Source organism: Larus michahellis, chromosome Z, assembly GCF_964199755.1.
Source record: "Larus michahellis chromosome Z, bLarMic1.1, whole genome shotgun sequence".
In the NCBI taxonomy this organism is placed as follows: Eukaryota; Metazoa; Chordata; class Aves; order Charadriiformes; family Laridae; genus Larus; species Larus michahellis.
The window spans coordinates 86,384,770-86,399,197 of NC_133930.1; the positions used below are offsets into that span (position 1 = coordinate 86,384,770).

At 44.7% G+C, this 14,428-nt stretch overlaps 1 protein-coding gene across 2 annotated transcripts in view; it reads right to left on the bottom strand.

Annotated features, from left to right (window-relative positions):
* Positions 1-2,542, bottom strand: part of MCTP1 (multiple C2 and transmembrane domain containing 1) — a 286,934-nt gene extending 284,392 nt beyond the window's left edge. Inside the window, exon 1 of one of the 2 annotated variants that reach the window (XM_074569628.1) lies at positions 1,680-2,542. In XM_074569628.1, coding sequence (XP_074425729.1) covers positions 1,680-2,243 — 564 coding nt within the window. In that variant the 5' untranslated portion in view covers positions 2,244-2,542. The remainder of the gene's footprint in view (positions 1-1,679) is intronic. The other variant, XM_074569626.1, reaches the window with a different exon arrangement.
* Positions 2,543-14,428: the final 11,886 nt, after the last annotated feature.

Here is a 14,428-nt window from a genome sequence, read left to right on the forward strand (position 1 = left end):
CAGGCACAGCCCAAGTTAATACTAGAAACTGTTTGGAGGAATTGGCGATAATCCTGCTCATTAAAGACAAATGTTAGAAAGCTTGGGTACCACTTTGTTTTGATTCGCAGTATTCTTTACAAATGTTATGACTGTACCTTCTTCAAAGCAAGAGTAATGCCCTCACCACTAAATAACAATTGACATGTTTGGTAAATAAATGTACTGTTTCTTTGCTGAACACAACAGCAGAACAGCACTGAAAAAAAACCCACATTTTCATATTTATTAATTGCTAGATATAGCAGTGCAGTCTTTAAAACAGAAGACTATCCTGTAGTCCTGAACAAAAATATTTAAAATGTGCCATACACTTTTGTGAGCCAGGGGTGGGGGGAGGAAAGGGACTGACTAGTGAAGGGAAATGCCCGCTTCATAAACGCCTGTGAAAATAATCCCAGGTCAAGAAGCAACGACCTAAAACACTTACGAACATGATTTATGCAAGGGATAACCACAGTAGTTTCGTGTCAGCACCCGCGGACCTCAGGGGATGCTTGCAAGTCGTCACTAGGCCACGACCAGCTTCTGTAGCCCTGACAGAAGCCAAACACACTCACACAGCTTCTTTGTGACACCAAAACAGATAGAGCGTGCCTGTTACTTCAGTTACTCATGTCTCCATAATTATGACAGAAGACAATATATAATAATATGTATTAGTCAACTATTCCTGCAAAAAGTGGATGACTGCTTAGAATTACACAAACTCCAGAATGACTCACATGTTTTGCACTTTTCTCACAGGAAATTTATTCCAAGATTCGGCAGCCCCTATTAACACTAGCTTCACCACTTAATTTCAAAACCGGCGGTGGGAAGAACTACAGCTTTGTACGCTGCCTTCCCCCGGCAGCGAGGGAAGAACGGCTATTTCATCGGCCTGCACCAGCGGCCACCTGTGAGGGTGCCTGGTAGGTTCTGACGATTAGTGATCTGCGGTCTTATTGAATTTGTACTAGTGGCCGTTGCTCGGGTGTCCTGCAGAAACTAAAACAAGTCATAACTCAAATTTGGATAACCAGGGACGGAAAAAGTGGAGGTCACCCGAGCAATTACCTGAGCAAAAGCTGCGTTGGAAGCGACAAGGGCAGACACCAGCAGCGAGGGGCTCCCGTGGAGAGGCCAGGGGGGCTTCTGGGGGAAGGCCTGAGGGGCAGCATGGGTGTGAAACCCCAAATTTGGCATTCAGGACACCTTTTCTCTGAGGGAGCTCGCTGCTGCTCCGGAGGACGAGCACCACCGGCAGCGCGGACATGGCCCCGCCGCACAGCCTGTCACGACGGCCGCCGCCTCAGGGGAGCCCCGCGGCGGGGAAGGGCGCCCCAGGGCACGGCGACCCCAAGGCGGCTCCCCCCTGAGGCGAAGGGCGCTTCGCAGCAGCGCGCTGAGGGGAGCGCCGGCCGCTGCCGCCTTCCCGCCTCTCACCTCGCCTCACCGCCTGTCCCTCACCTCACCGCCTCTCACCTCGCCTCCCTTCCCCAGCGGCCGCCCTCCCGCCTCGCCTCGCCTCGCCTCCCCGGGGACCACCTTCCCGCCTCGCCTCTCCCCGCCGGGAGCGCCGTACCGCCCGCCGGGGGCCGCCGGCGCTGCCCGCCAGCGCAACCCCGCGGGGAGACGGGGCGGACGCCGCCACTCACCGCGCTGCCGTCGCCGTCCTCCGCCCGCGGCTCCTTCCTCCTGCCAGCGGTGGGCGAGCCCTGCAGCAGCTGCTCCAGGCAGGCGGTGCTGGGCAGCGAGGAGCTCTTCTGGTGGGACAGGTGGGCCCCGGGCCGGCGCCCCTCCTTCCCGCCCTTGGCCCCCTCATCTCCGCAAGCGGCGTCCTCCCGGCGGCCGGGCGGCGGGCCCTTGCCCTGGGGCAGCAGGTGCTCCCGGAGCCGGCGCAGGGCGGAGGCGGACTCGCCGCCCGGCTCCAGCTGCTCGGCGGCCGAGCAGCAGAGGTTGGGCTGGGAGGAGGAGAAGACGCGGTCCAGCACCTGCCTCCGCCGCTTGAAGCCGCTCCACTTGGCGCCGGCCGGCAGGTCCCCCTTGCCGCCGGCCGCCGGCGGGGCGGGGGGGTCCGCAGTGCGGCGCTCGGCGGCCGCCCGCCCGCCGCCGCTCCGGCCCTTGCCCCCCAGCTGCAGGTTCTTCCACAGCCGGGCCTGGAAGGAGACCGCCGGCTCGGGCTCCCCCGCGGCCGGCCGGGGCTCCTTTCCTGGCTCCATCCTCCTCCTCCTCCTCCTCCTGCGGCGGCGGCGGGAGCAGCAGCAGCAGAGCCCGCCGGAGCCCGGCGCCTTCGCTCCCGTGCGGGGCGGGCCGGAGCGGAGCGGCGGGGACGAGCGCGGGGCTCCGCCGCGCCGCCCCCCCGCCCCCCTCAGCGCGGCAGGCCCGCGGCCGGCGCCGGGAGCTGAAGGGCGGACGGAGCCCCCTCCGCAAAGTTTGCCGCCGCGATCCCCCCCCTCTCCCCGGGCGGCACCGCGGGGGCTGCGACCGAAAGTGAACGGAGGGGCGCGGAGCGGCGGGCTGGCCTCTGTGTGTATATAGATATAAATATATACGTGCGGCAGGGCAAGGACATGCCGGGAGTGGGCTTATCCTGCCCCCCTCCCTGCCGATTTTTTCGCTTTAGTGACAGTGTCGGGGGGGCCGGCGGCGGCGCAGGAGGGCACAGCCCGGAGGAAGGGGGGGGGGGTGCAGCGCGGTGATGCTGCAGTTTCCCGGGAGCCCCGGGGACACCCCGACCTTTGGGGCAGGGAGGGAGGGGACGTGCGACGCGGCGCTCCGGGCCGCGGTGACCGCGGGGAGGGGCGGGGGGACGGCAGCGAAGCCGGGCTGGGTACCGGGGGGGTCTGCGGGCAGCGGGGGGGGGCACACGCACGGCCGGGCCCGGCTGGTGCCTCCTGTGTGCGGGGGGGAAAACCCCGGCTCGTCGGTCACACTCGGCCTTTTTCTCAAAAAAAAAAAAAAAAAAAAAAACAAAAAACCCATCGCTGCATTTTTGGATGCTTAACTCTATCTAAAGTTCCTTTTTTTAATTGAAATAATAGCAGCAGGATTATTTTAGGACAGGTTTATACATTCCTGAAGCAAACTGAAGCCGAATCACAGAATGGTTAGAGTTGGAAAGGACCCTAAAGCCCACCCCCTGCCCTGGGCAGGGACACCTCCCACCAGCCCAGGTTGCTCCAAGCCCCGGCCAACCTGGCCTTGAACCCCTCCAGGGATGGGGCAGCCACAGCTTCTCTGGGCAACCTGGGCCAGGGGCTCACCCCCCTTGCACCAAAGAATTTCTGCCTCACATCTCATCTCAATCTCCCCTCTTTCAGTTTAAAACTGCTACCCTTCATCCTGTTGCTCCCCTCCCTGATAAAATAAATATTCCTTGCATATAGTAAACCACACCTTTCTCCAGTGTAGTTTTGGGTTTCATTTCAAAAGTCACTTCTTTACACCATGGAGGATTTGGTCACCTGTATTCTGATTCAGGCTTCCCCAAAAAGTTTGCACCCAGGCATTTGACAATACAACTTTTGCTGAACCGAACAGTAAGAATACAAATTAAAAGTACTGAGATAAAAGGGGCATTTTCCAACCACAGGGGCCTTGGGAGTTCAGTCTAGAATATTTGAAAAAATAGCCAAAATAACCTCTGAACCACTGCAGGTTATTCTTGATAAGTCCTGTCAGATAAGTGACATTTCAGGACCAGAAAAGGCTGAACATAGTCATACCCCACCCCACACCCTCCCCCCCAAAAAAACCCCAAATAAAACAAAACAACAAAAAAACCTGAAAGATAGAAAATCACAGATAAGTCAAGCTACTTTGATCCCTGTAAGCAAGTACAAATAATTAGCTTCAACCACCTAAAAGAAAAAGTATCAGATAGCAAAGCTCAAATGGATCAAGGCCTGGAGGAAGCTTATGTGTCTCCATTTCTGAGATGACATCTTTAAATCAAAGAAGAAATGTACTGAAATCAAACCTCTTTAAAAGGCTTGCTTTCTTGTAAATAATGGATTTACTCAACAAGCAGGAATCAAACGAGTAAAATGAAAGATGAATTTTGTTCTTCATCTATACTGGGGAGAGTGACAAAGGCTATCAGCTAAAGAAGTGTTTCAATATATGTATCTGCCTTGTGTTTTAGTTTTTTTATTTTCACGTTACAGTTGAAAAAGCTCTCAAATAAACAGCTTTTCTGGTAAAGAGTAATTTCTATTAAAGTTATGGAAAAGTGAATACTCTTTTCACAAAGCCAATAGGCGTATTCAACATTGTATTCAGAAGAGCTGCTTACTTGACAAAATACTGAACTACTCTTGTATCTTTAAATTACAGTTATTTTCAACATTCATCATACTTTCCTATTAAAAAAAAAAAGACCAGAAATTTGTTATTCGTATAGGTCTGTTACTACAGCAGCTACTCTCATAAGTGCAGTGCCACACGGAAGCTCATGGTCTAGGAGGAGTGGCCACAGTAGCGCAAACGGGTGTTTTCAGTCCAGTTTGTGCTGTGTTTTTATGACCCCTGCATTGAGAGGTCCCAAATTACATGCCAGCAGGCCTCCTCATTCTCTCTCCACAAAAGCCAGCATAAGCTTTCCTTACATTAAAATCATGTAGTTACATCATCATTCCCAAATCCGTCTAATTCTTGTCCATTTTATCCAACTAGAAAGTAGATTTGCTTATAAAAGAAAAAGGTCAAAGTAGCTTAGGCTGTTTAGTTGCAGAAACACTCATTGTCCCGGGGGCGAAGTGGATCTGGGACCAGAAGGCAGTATATGGCCGCACTGTAACAGGCAGAGTGGGATTATTCTAGAACTAATTCAAACTAATTCGCCATAAACAGTTTTATAATGAAATGAGTCATTCTGCACATTGAATTCTTTGAGCTATATTCATTTATTAAAGTTGGAGCTGAACCTGGCAGAAAAGATCACAGCAAGACTTCAAGTGACATTCAAATGGAAATCTCAACATTTAACAAGAATATGGATGTAACACCTGTACGGATGGAAATGACAGTTTTCAAAATGTACAAATAAGCCTTTATTAGCCTCAGAAATAAAAGGATATCTGAAAACATTTCTTTATGCCTTATTGCTTCAATGTTTCATAAGCTGAAACAAAACAGAACATAAAACCAAAAAAAAAAAGATCCGGTATTTCAAACATGAAACCAAGGAGCTTCATAGTGGAGAATGTTTTTTTTGTTTCCAACATATCAATTATACATGTCAGAAAGGAAGAATGTTTTCTGAGGAGAGCAACTATCAAACTCCTCAGAATTGTATTTGATCTAGGCATATATGTCATTACACTAATGAGTTTAATTTACACTGATAAAACAGATGTACCACTCAACGGATGTACTGCTTTTTATAAAAATTATTTTCTAAGACTCTTGCAGACTGACCCAAAGCCCCAGATTTCTCCAGTGATTTAGATCAAGTAAAAATCTCTTGGTTTGGTCTTGGTTATTTCTTGGGGGAAAAAAAAAAAGTTAATTCGTAGCTTTAATATTTAGGTAATTACCTATATGTATTTATGTTTGGAAATATACTTAAATTCTTAGTTAACTTCTCCTTTTGAAACACCATCCCTTCTCCCATCATTCAGAATCTAAAATACAGCAAAGACGGCAATATTTTGAAACACATAGCAGACAACTATGGAGGCAATATGTGATTGGAGGCGTCCTTAGGCACAAAGGCTGAACATGATTTCGGTCTTCTCAGCCTGGAACCACATTTTGACACCATTTGCACATGCTCTGCTCACTGCTGTCATTTTGTCTTACTCTCTCTCAATGTCTCTTCAGTCTGAATTATTATGAATTTGTGTCTCCTTTTTCTATCTGAGTTATGTTTCACATGGCAAAATTCTCATCTGTAATGCAGTTTTTAAGTACAGCCTTGAATGTTGTTTTTTTGCTTGTTTTTTCCCCCACAGTAACAATGGACATAGACAACCCACTGACAAATTTCAGGTATGATAAGCGATATCTCAGGCACCTTCTTCCCAACTTGCAAGAAATTTTGTGTTATGCTGACAACCACATGTTCTTTGACTTCTATTGTCCATGGCTAAATATTTTTACCTGAAACTTTCTAATTGGGATTCAGCACAAAACACAAATCCAGCATAGAGCATTGTAGCCAAAATAGCTGAGGGATCTGAAATTTAGAAAGTATTGAAACCGTGTCATATGATTTGAAGCTTCAGGCAACCTTAGCTATAGGCAGTACTACAAGTCCTGTCTTCACCCACAAGTACACAGTAATGAGTACATTTCTTCTTAGATTTTATACAGATAATTATGCTCCTACCACATATGGCTCTTCTAATTTGACAAAACATAGCATCTCACAAAGCCAATCGCAACTCAGCTCTGCAAAATGCTTCATCGTCTAACTGCAGTTTTGAATATTTTTAACCAGCTATGGAGATTGTGGGGTGTAGCAATGACAATACAGATTCAGCCATTAATCTGGGACAGTGCAGGCTTCAAAATGTTCTTCTGAAGTGAAATAACCCCCTTTCTATATTAGCAAGGTGCCACCGAGGTTATAGGATGCACTGTTACGAGAACTTGAGTCAATTTACTGGAGATTGATTTCCCTTCATTTCACGGACATCTTTGTCTCTAATATTTTAACCATATTGCTAGCCTTCTGCTAATGTTCCTTAGCTATTTGTTTAATCGTTGGTGTTGATGCCTGACATAGTTCCTCTAACAACCTGTGCGGGAAGGTCTAATGCAGCTCCCGGGACTAAAGGGAAGGAAAAGCAGAGTCACGGGTCAGCACAAAGTCACGCCATCGGAGGTTCGTAAGCCACATGCATCTCTCCAAACCGTGCGGTCAGACCATAAATCGGTCTACAGGCAATGGTGAGAAATGCAGCAAGACATTCTCACAACTGGGGAGAAGCACATTACCCCTACTAGAGGACTGAGTATCAAGACACGGCCCTCCCTCTGATGTTGGCAGGGTATTTCCTCTTCATATCTCCACCACTGAATATACAGCTCTTTTTCTTCAAGCGGGTTCTGGCTCACTTTTTCATCCTTAACGTCAGTACTAAATTGCAATAGTGTTACTGCTAAATTGTAATATTAATTTAGGAATTTTATAAAGCTTCAATTTTATTCTAAATTTGTCTGACATCTTCAGTAGTTCCCCAGTAAATACATACAAACATTGACAAGAAGTCTACATTTGGTGCAACAAAGTACCCTTTGCCTATTTGATATTGTATCTGTGCTGGTTTTATAATTTGAGCAAATAACTGTTAAAAAAATTTGTAACCTTAAATGCTTGTAGGGTCTTCAGGAATTGGTAGTATTATCTGTTTTGGCCTTTTCTATTAGTCTAATCTTTGTTTGCTAGCATGAGAAGTATTTTTGCACAACAAAATATGTCCATCAATTGTTCTCTTCTGCTCCGTGATTCATCTCAACTTCAGCCTTGTTTTATTATTCCTGTATTGTAAAACCCATCAGTGCTTATGATTCACAACTAATAGTCACGTTGACTTTTAAAGTTATCTTTGCTGGTGGACCTGAGTAGTTTTATATCATTGCAAAATTCAATGTTCATAATCTGATAGATCAATGGGCAAACCTTGAAGTGCTTCCCCTGCTCCTCAATGCTTTCCTTAGGACAGGTTTTGGTGAATCCTTCACTATCTGTCAGGGTTACTGGATGAGCTGTAGCTCCTTCCCCTTTCAGTCCCTCTGAGAGCTCTTTCTAAGGGGGCTGCTTTTAGGCCTAAAAGCCAAAAATCAGGGAAATTGCGTGATTCTCTCTTAGCCTGGGACCTGTGTCTCTGTAACTCCTGGATCTCTCCAGGTGTGAAGTTCAGGCTTCTTTATTTCCATCCTTTGCATGCACAGTAGCCACTGAGTTGACAGTCTTCTTAGAACAAGAACATCACTTATTTTAGCATTAGTAACAAAACAAAATACAAGAAAATTAGTTTTAAAGCTGCAGCTAGTCTCTGTATTCATCTTATTATAGCATCTTCTGTTGCTAAGCATCTCATCCTTCAGATCCCGCCTGGTTTCTTAGCCACCTTAACACAGTGCTTCTTAAATTTTCTTATAACAGTTTTACTCTTTGTCACTGTACTGTATTTTTACCCTTTCGTCAAAAAAGCATCTCTGTAGGTTTGTCTGGATGTTAAGCATCTCGGATGTTCAGAGTGAATCTTTCTGGCAGGAGTCCTTGACAGCTTTCATGTCTCTCTTGAAGCATCACCAATGGTGAGCCCTTTTTTCCATTCCTGCTCGTTCTTTCAGATGTCTCCTGTTGACCCTGTGTAGTTACACAGGGAACTGACTATATGCATCATAAATTAGAGTTCCAAATGCTGCAATATCCAGAACATTTACTGATTTTTACAGCCAATACACTTCACCTATTATCAAACTACCATTGAACATATTTAGATAGAATAATGATTTTTTTTTCTTTCTTAAACTTTTATTTATTCACAGGCCATCTCTGCTTAAAATCATCTCCCCTCCCAACAGCCCTCTTGTTTTGTAAGCTCTCAGTGTCCCGAAAGGATATAAGCTTTATGCTTTTTTTCCACATTAACATCACTCAGGTTTAGAACTGCCTCCTGATTCCTCAAATGGCAATACCAGCAATTGAGCAATTTCAATTCCAGTTGGAATGAGAGATGGTGGAGGAATCATATGGTGTCCTCCATTTCCTCCTCCATCCTAGCACCGGCATTAGGAGCAGTGCGAAAGGAAAAAGCTGATTGGAGAATCATTTGGAGCTTATGCATAAATACATATATAATCTGAATCATACTGCCTTTTTCTGTTATTTCAATCACCAAAATGTCAAGCTCCTTTAATTATAATTTCTCATACAAATAGCTACTTTGGTTGCCTTCTATTCTGTAAGTATTAATAATAAAGGAAACAATATATATAACTCATATTATAACTCTTTCTGATTTTAAGCATATGACTTGCATCTATGTATTGCACAGACTGTCTTTTCCTGAATAAATTCCTCCATAGACCATAATGATATCAGGCACAGAACGTAAATATTTCATTTTTCAGTCTTTAGAGCTTTTTGCTTGGTCTTATGGTCTGCCTTATGTAAGACCAGTCAAGTAGTGCATTTTAAGTAGTAAGCAATACTTCTTGACTGCTGGACTTCTGGAGTATCCGTTTGAGATATAACTGCGTCAATCCTAAACACAGATCTTGTCTAGCCTTCTTAAGTTATTTTAATGAGTTCAGTTCTATGTCTGTTTGTCCCTGTTGTTTGACCTCAAATACTGCTCTTCATTGCATTTCAGCCTGAACGTATTATGATCCGACAGTATGCTGGCCCTGGACCTTCCTTGCTTATCTATCCATCTGCTCTGTATTTCCCAAAACACTTAATTGCTGCTTTTTTCCCAAACCACATTAATGTTTCCTTGAGGCTACTCAGGGTTTCCTAACACAGTCATTAGTATTCCTCGTAACTTCTTTCCTCCTCCTTTGCAAAACTTTTATTTGAGGAAAACTGTATTTCTACTGCTGTTGTCACATTCTGCATTTCTTGGAGCAAGACTGAATTTAGTAGTTATGTTACACTGCTTGTGCAAACTATAAATCTGTTTGTATATAGCTGCATGATTTTTCCTCTGGGTCATATTTTTTAAGGTGTTTTCATGTCTAAGGACACAGAAAGCTATCTGGTGTGAAGGTAAAAAATGTCTTGGTTCTTAATTTGACTGAGAGTTTTAGTGCCTTGGTTGTCTGTAAATTCAGCCTTTTTCTTATAACTGCCTATCAGGTTACCTAAATAAAAGAATATTTGGCTGCCTCTGTACTTTTTTTTTTATTATTTTCTGGCAGCGCTGAGAATCAAGAGAGGTTTCTGTAACTGTATAACTGTGCTCTAATTGAATGTACTCTAATAAAGTTTTTGTTCTGATGTATCCTTTCAGCTGCAATTTTATTTGACTGCCACCTTCTCGGCTTTGCAAACCCATTTTTCGAGCCGCAGTGCAGACAATTTGCTCTTGGCCCCTTGTAGCAGTCCTAGAGTAATAATATTTTCATCATAGCCCTGGATTTCCAATATTTGTCTCTGATGCTCCAGAGCTATTATTGTCTTTATATCTTATCTTTGCTCTCCGACGTCCTCCTCAGTACTAGGACCCATCTTTGTAGCTGTCATTAGTAGTTTATTCAACTGAGTATTCACTACAATGAGTTCTCCTTTTGTTTTTTAATTTTTATTTTACTTTATTTTATTTTTAATTTTTCTGGCACCCAAAACAACTACCACCTTGTCAGAAGTTACAGATGCCACCCTCTTATTGCTCATTCCCACAGCTACAGAGCCTACGCTCCAGCACAGTTAGTTTCCTGAATTTACCTTGTTCCTTTTCTGCTCTCCCCGTTCTTTGCATCTTTCAGAGCTGCTGATCACCTGCACGCTGGATAAACGACAAGGCCATCTGCTGCTCTTCTTCAGGCTGCATCCGTTATACATCTCCCTTGGGACTGCATTAATCCAAACATAAAGCACATTTGGGAAAGGGAGCAGGAAGGAAAGAACGATTTCTACTGACAAAGTCTTTATGACTGTCCCAGGCTGGGGGAGGCTGTCCATCCAAACGTGTCTCATCTTGCACACCTAGCCTGCTAATATGCACAGATGCAAGAATGAGCCTCTCAGTCACTGCTCTGCTCTGTTTTCTGCACAGCAGGGAGACCTTGCCTTCCACAGCCATGTTGTCCCCTTGTCCTTCTTGTACTGGGGAGGGATTGGAGGCTGATGGAAGAGGAGAAGCTCTCTCTTCTCCTTGCATAATCCAGCACTGAGGGAGCACAGCCTGTCTTCTTTGCTTCTCAGTGAACATGTCTTGCAGGTTGAGGTAGAGAATTTCAGAGCACTTCCACTCCCCCCTTCCTCATCCCTGGGTCTCTCAGATCTAGCAAGGACTTCATTAGGAACATGCTGAGATATGAAGCAATGAAGCTGCTTCCTCAGCTCTGGTCTCGTGAGACCTGTGGGGTACTGCCTCCGGCCCTGGTTCAAGCAACAGCAGAAGGACACGGAGCTGTTGGAGCGGGGCCAGAGGAGGCCCCGGAGATGCTGGGAGGGCTGGAGCCCCTCTGCTGTGGGGACAGGCTGAGAGAGCTGGGGGGGTTCAGCCTGGAGAAGAGAAGGCGCCGCGGAGACCTTCCAGCCCCTTCCAGTCCCTAAAGGGGCTCCAGGAAAGCTGGGGAGGGACTCTGGAGCAGGGAGGGGAGCCATGGGACGAGGGGGAACAGTTTCAAACTGGAAGAGGGGAGATTGAGGTGAGATCTCGGGAAGAAATTCTTTGCTGTGAGGGTGGTGAGCCCCTGGCCCAGGTCGCCCAGAGCAGCTGTGGCTGCCCCATCCCTGGAGGGGTTCAAGGCCAGGTTGGACGGGGCTTGGAGCAACCTGGGCTGGTGGGAGGTGTCCCTGCCCAGGGCAGGGGGTGCCACTGGGTGGCCTTTAAGGTCCCTTCCAACCCAAACATTCTGTGATTCTGTGGTATCTGAGCAAGAGACACCTGCCAGAATCTCAGACAGCACCAAGTGGCAGACGGACAAACCTCCAGCGGTGTATGGTGGTAAGACAAGATGGTGCTTCTGCTGTCTGTTCAGACTGCACCTCTTGTGCGCTGTCTCCAACATGGTCTGCGTGGTTGCCTTCTGGGAATCCAGTAACTATTCGCTTCTGCTTACTGTTAGGTGTTTCTTGCAGTTGTAGTTTGGAGAAGGTAAATCGGAAATAACATTGTGAATAAGCATCTGCAAGATGCTTGCATGTCTTTTGGTAATGGAACTGCAATTAAACATGAATGCATATTCCAGTGCGATCTCAGGGGAGCGCATGCATTTAGCAAACCTGCAGTGATGGTTTTAAGATCACAAGTAGTAATTTTAAGTGCTAATAATTCATTTTTTCATGAGAAGTAATTGGTCCACAACTTTATGACTTGGGTTGCTTTCAAGTGTCTATGGTATGATTTTTTAACTATTTCTCTGCTGTGGACCTTGATCATTCTCTTGGTATTTTGGGTATTTTCTCTTTGCCTTTGAGTAAGGCTTTAATGTTAGATCGTATTCTGAAGTTTCTCTATAATTTACATTTCTCTGTCTCCATGTGGATGACATTTGATCTGAGGAAGGAGAACATTTACTGATTCATTAAATGACTGATTCCTTAAATGAAGGTTTTCATCATGTTTCCTTAATGCATTTTTGTCAAAGCCACAACTATATTTTGTTCTAATATATTAGTAACATATGCAAAGCTTAAAAAATAGTCTTATTTACTTGTCTGAAACATTACAGCCTTGTGCTGCTCTTAACAGAGTAGAAGAAAAATACTTTTTTTTTTTATTTAAGATGAGATACCAGATAGACACAGATATTTCACTTATGAATTATTTCTTTATCAGACCTCTCAAAAAAATCTGATATAGCCCCATTTAGGAGTTACCAGTGACTGCAAAGATGAACACAACATTCAGGGCAATGTACATAGTCAACTCCACATCTACACAGTGCAGTTAGATGAGTACTAGAACTTTCGGAGACAGACAACCTGATGAATTTGATTATTGGAGAATTACAGGTGTGATACAGAACTTCATGATTTTCAATATGTCAAAGCTAGCCTACACAAATCAGTAATAAAAGAACCATTATCATCTAAAGATTGTTTTACCAGTATTTGAAACAATGTCAGAGACAGTCCAATCTTCATCACAAGACCAACGCAAGGGCTTTATTCAGCATCAGCTGTTCCATCCAAAGCATCTTTGGACGTTGTTCCCTCGGGAGCATTTCACAGATGAAAAAGGAAAAGACACTTTCTGGATGAACGTGAGGGATGACAGATAATCATCTCAGGAAGTGATCTGTGGTTATGGCTTTTTTTTAATAAAAGATCTTCCAAAAGAAATCCTACTACAACACACAAGCAAATTAGGCAAATGTATTTTGCCTTAATTTGAGGTTCAGTCAGATGGGATTCAAAACCATAGCTCTGATTCAACTGCCATGAGTCTTCCATGGTTCCAGATGAGGAAGACAAAATGAAACAAGAAATAAAAAATTCAGTGTTCATGAGGAGAATCCAATGAAAAAAGAGCAAAAAGCAATTAGACCAGAAAGTAACAAAAAGACTCTGTGGTAAGAGGTTAATAAGAAGTTAAAAAGGACAGGGAAAACCGGAAAATATTGGATAATTTGTGGAGTGAATTTCTAGGAAAAGGTATTATAAAATTAAGATGTGTCTAAACCACTGAAGTTTCTATAGGAAGAATAACAGCAGTCACAGATAACTAATGGCATTGCTTTAGTCTGGCGTGCCATGGACTCTTTGGGAACAGCAGGGGGATGGAGCAACTTCTGAGTGTTAATTCCCCCTTACGTCTGGGTGGGAGAAGAGACACGAGTACACCTTACACACACAGGCCGTGTTACACGCTGGGAAATATATGCATTGGATCCGTAGCTGTACAGACTGGACTGGTGGTTCTTTACCGTAAAATGCAGTGGACTTGCTTTCAGCCTTACATAAGTTACTCTTTAAAAGCTTGTATCTGCAAGGAAGAGGATGCAAAAAAACTAATTTCTGTCACATATGTGAAATGTGTTTCTGGATCTATTTAGTACTGTATTCCGCAGGCTTCCCCATTCCAGAGCAAAAGATACTTAATCTTATAAAATTAATCTGATTTTGTTGGATCAAGCCTATATCCACCCTACTCCCCAGGGACATAAAACATACAGCAGCAGTCAAAAGTAAAACTTCTGATGTAGATGTAAATGCAGTGGGGACAGTCTTAAAATACAATCCTAAATTTGTTCCGCTTCAATTGATTAAAGAGCCATATTATCCTGACAGAACGCACATGTGCAAATAGGTAATTAAATACCTAACTACTAGTGCCTGCATCTGCAGCCAACGTAAAATAGCCAACATGAAATGCAGGTGCCGCTTCTGATAAGGAGAAGCGCAATAGACAACAGTAACAGCGTTCCTGGTGATTACCTAGACTCCTGGAAAGGAAAGACTTTATGGTCCTACTGGAACAACTCTATTTTCCAACTGCACTGCTGGATTTTTCCTTCAGGTGATGTCTGTATTCTCTATCTTTAATCTAGACCAATTACTTTAAAACAAGGCACTATACTTGCTGTATACTTTCAGTGGAAAAAGACGCTTAAAAATAACACGTATTTCCCTTGCATATAATATTGTCTTACACAATTTCGACCTTGCTTTCATTTTGTTCATTAATAACTTCAGTATGAAGCTCATAAGAAATGCAGTGTTTATGTGCCTGATTTGTTCAGTAGCTTTTACTATAAATTTTCTGATGTCAACTTT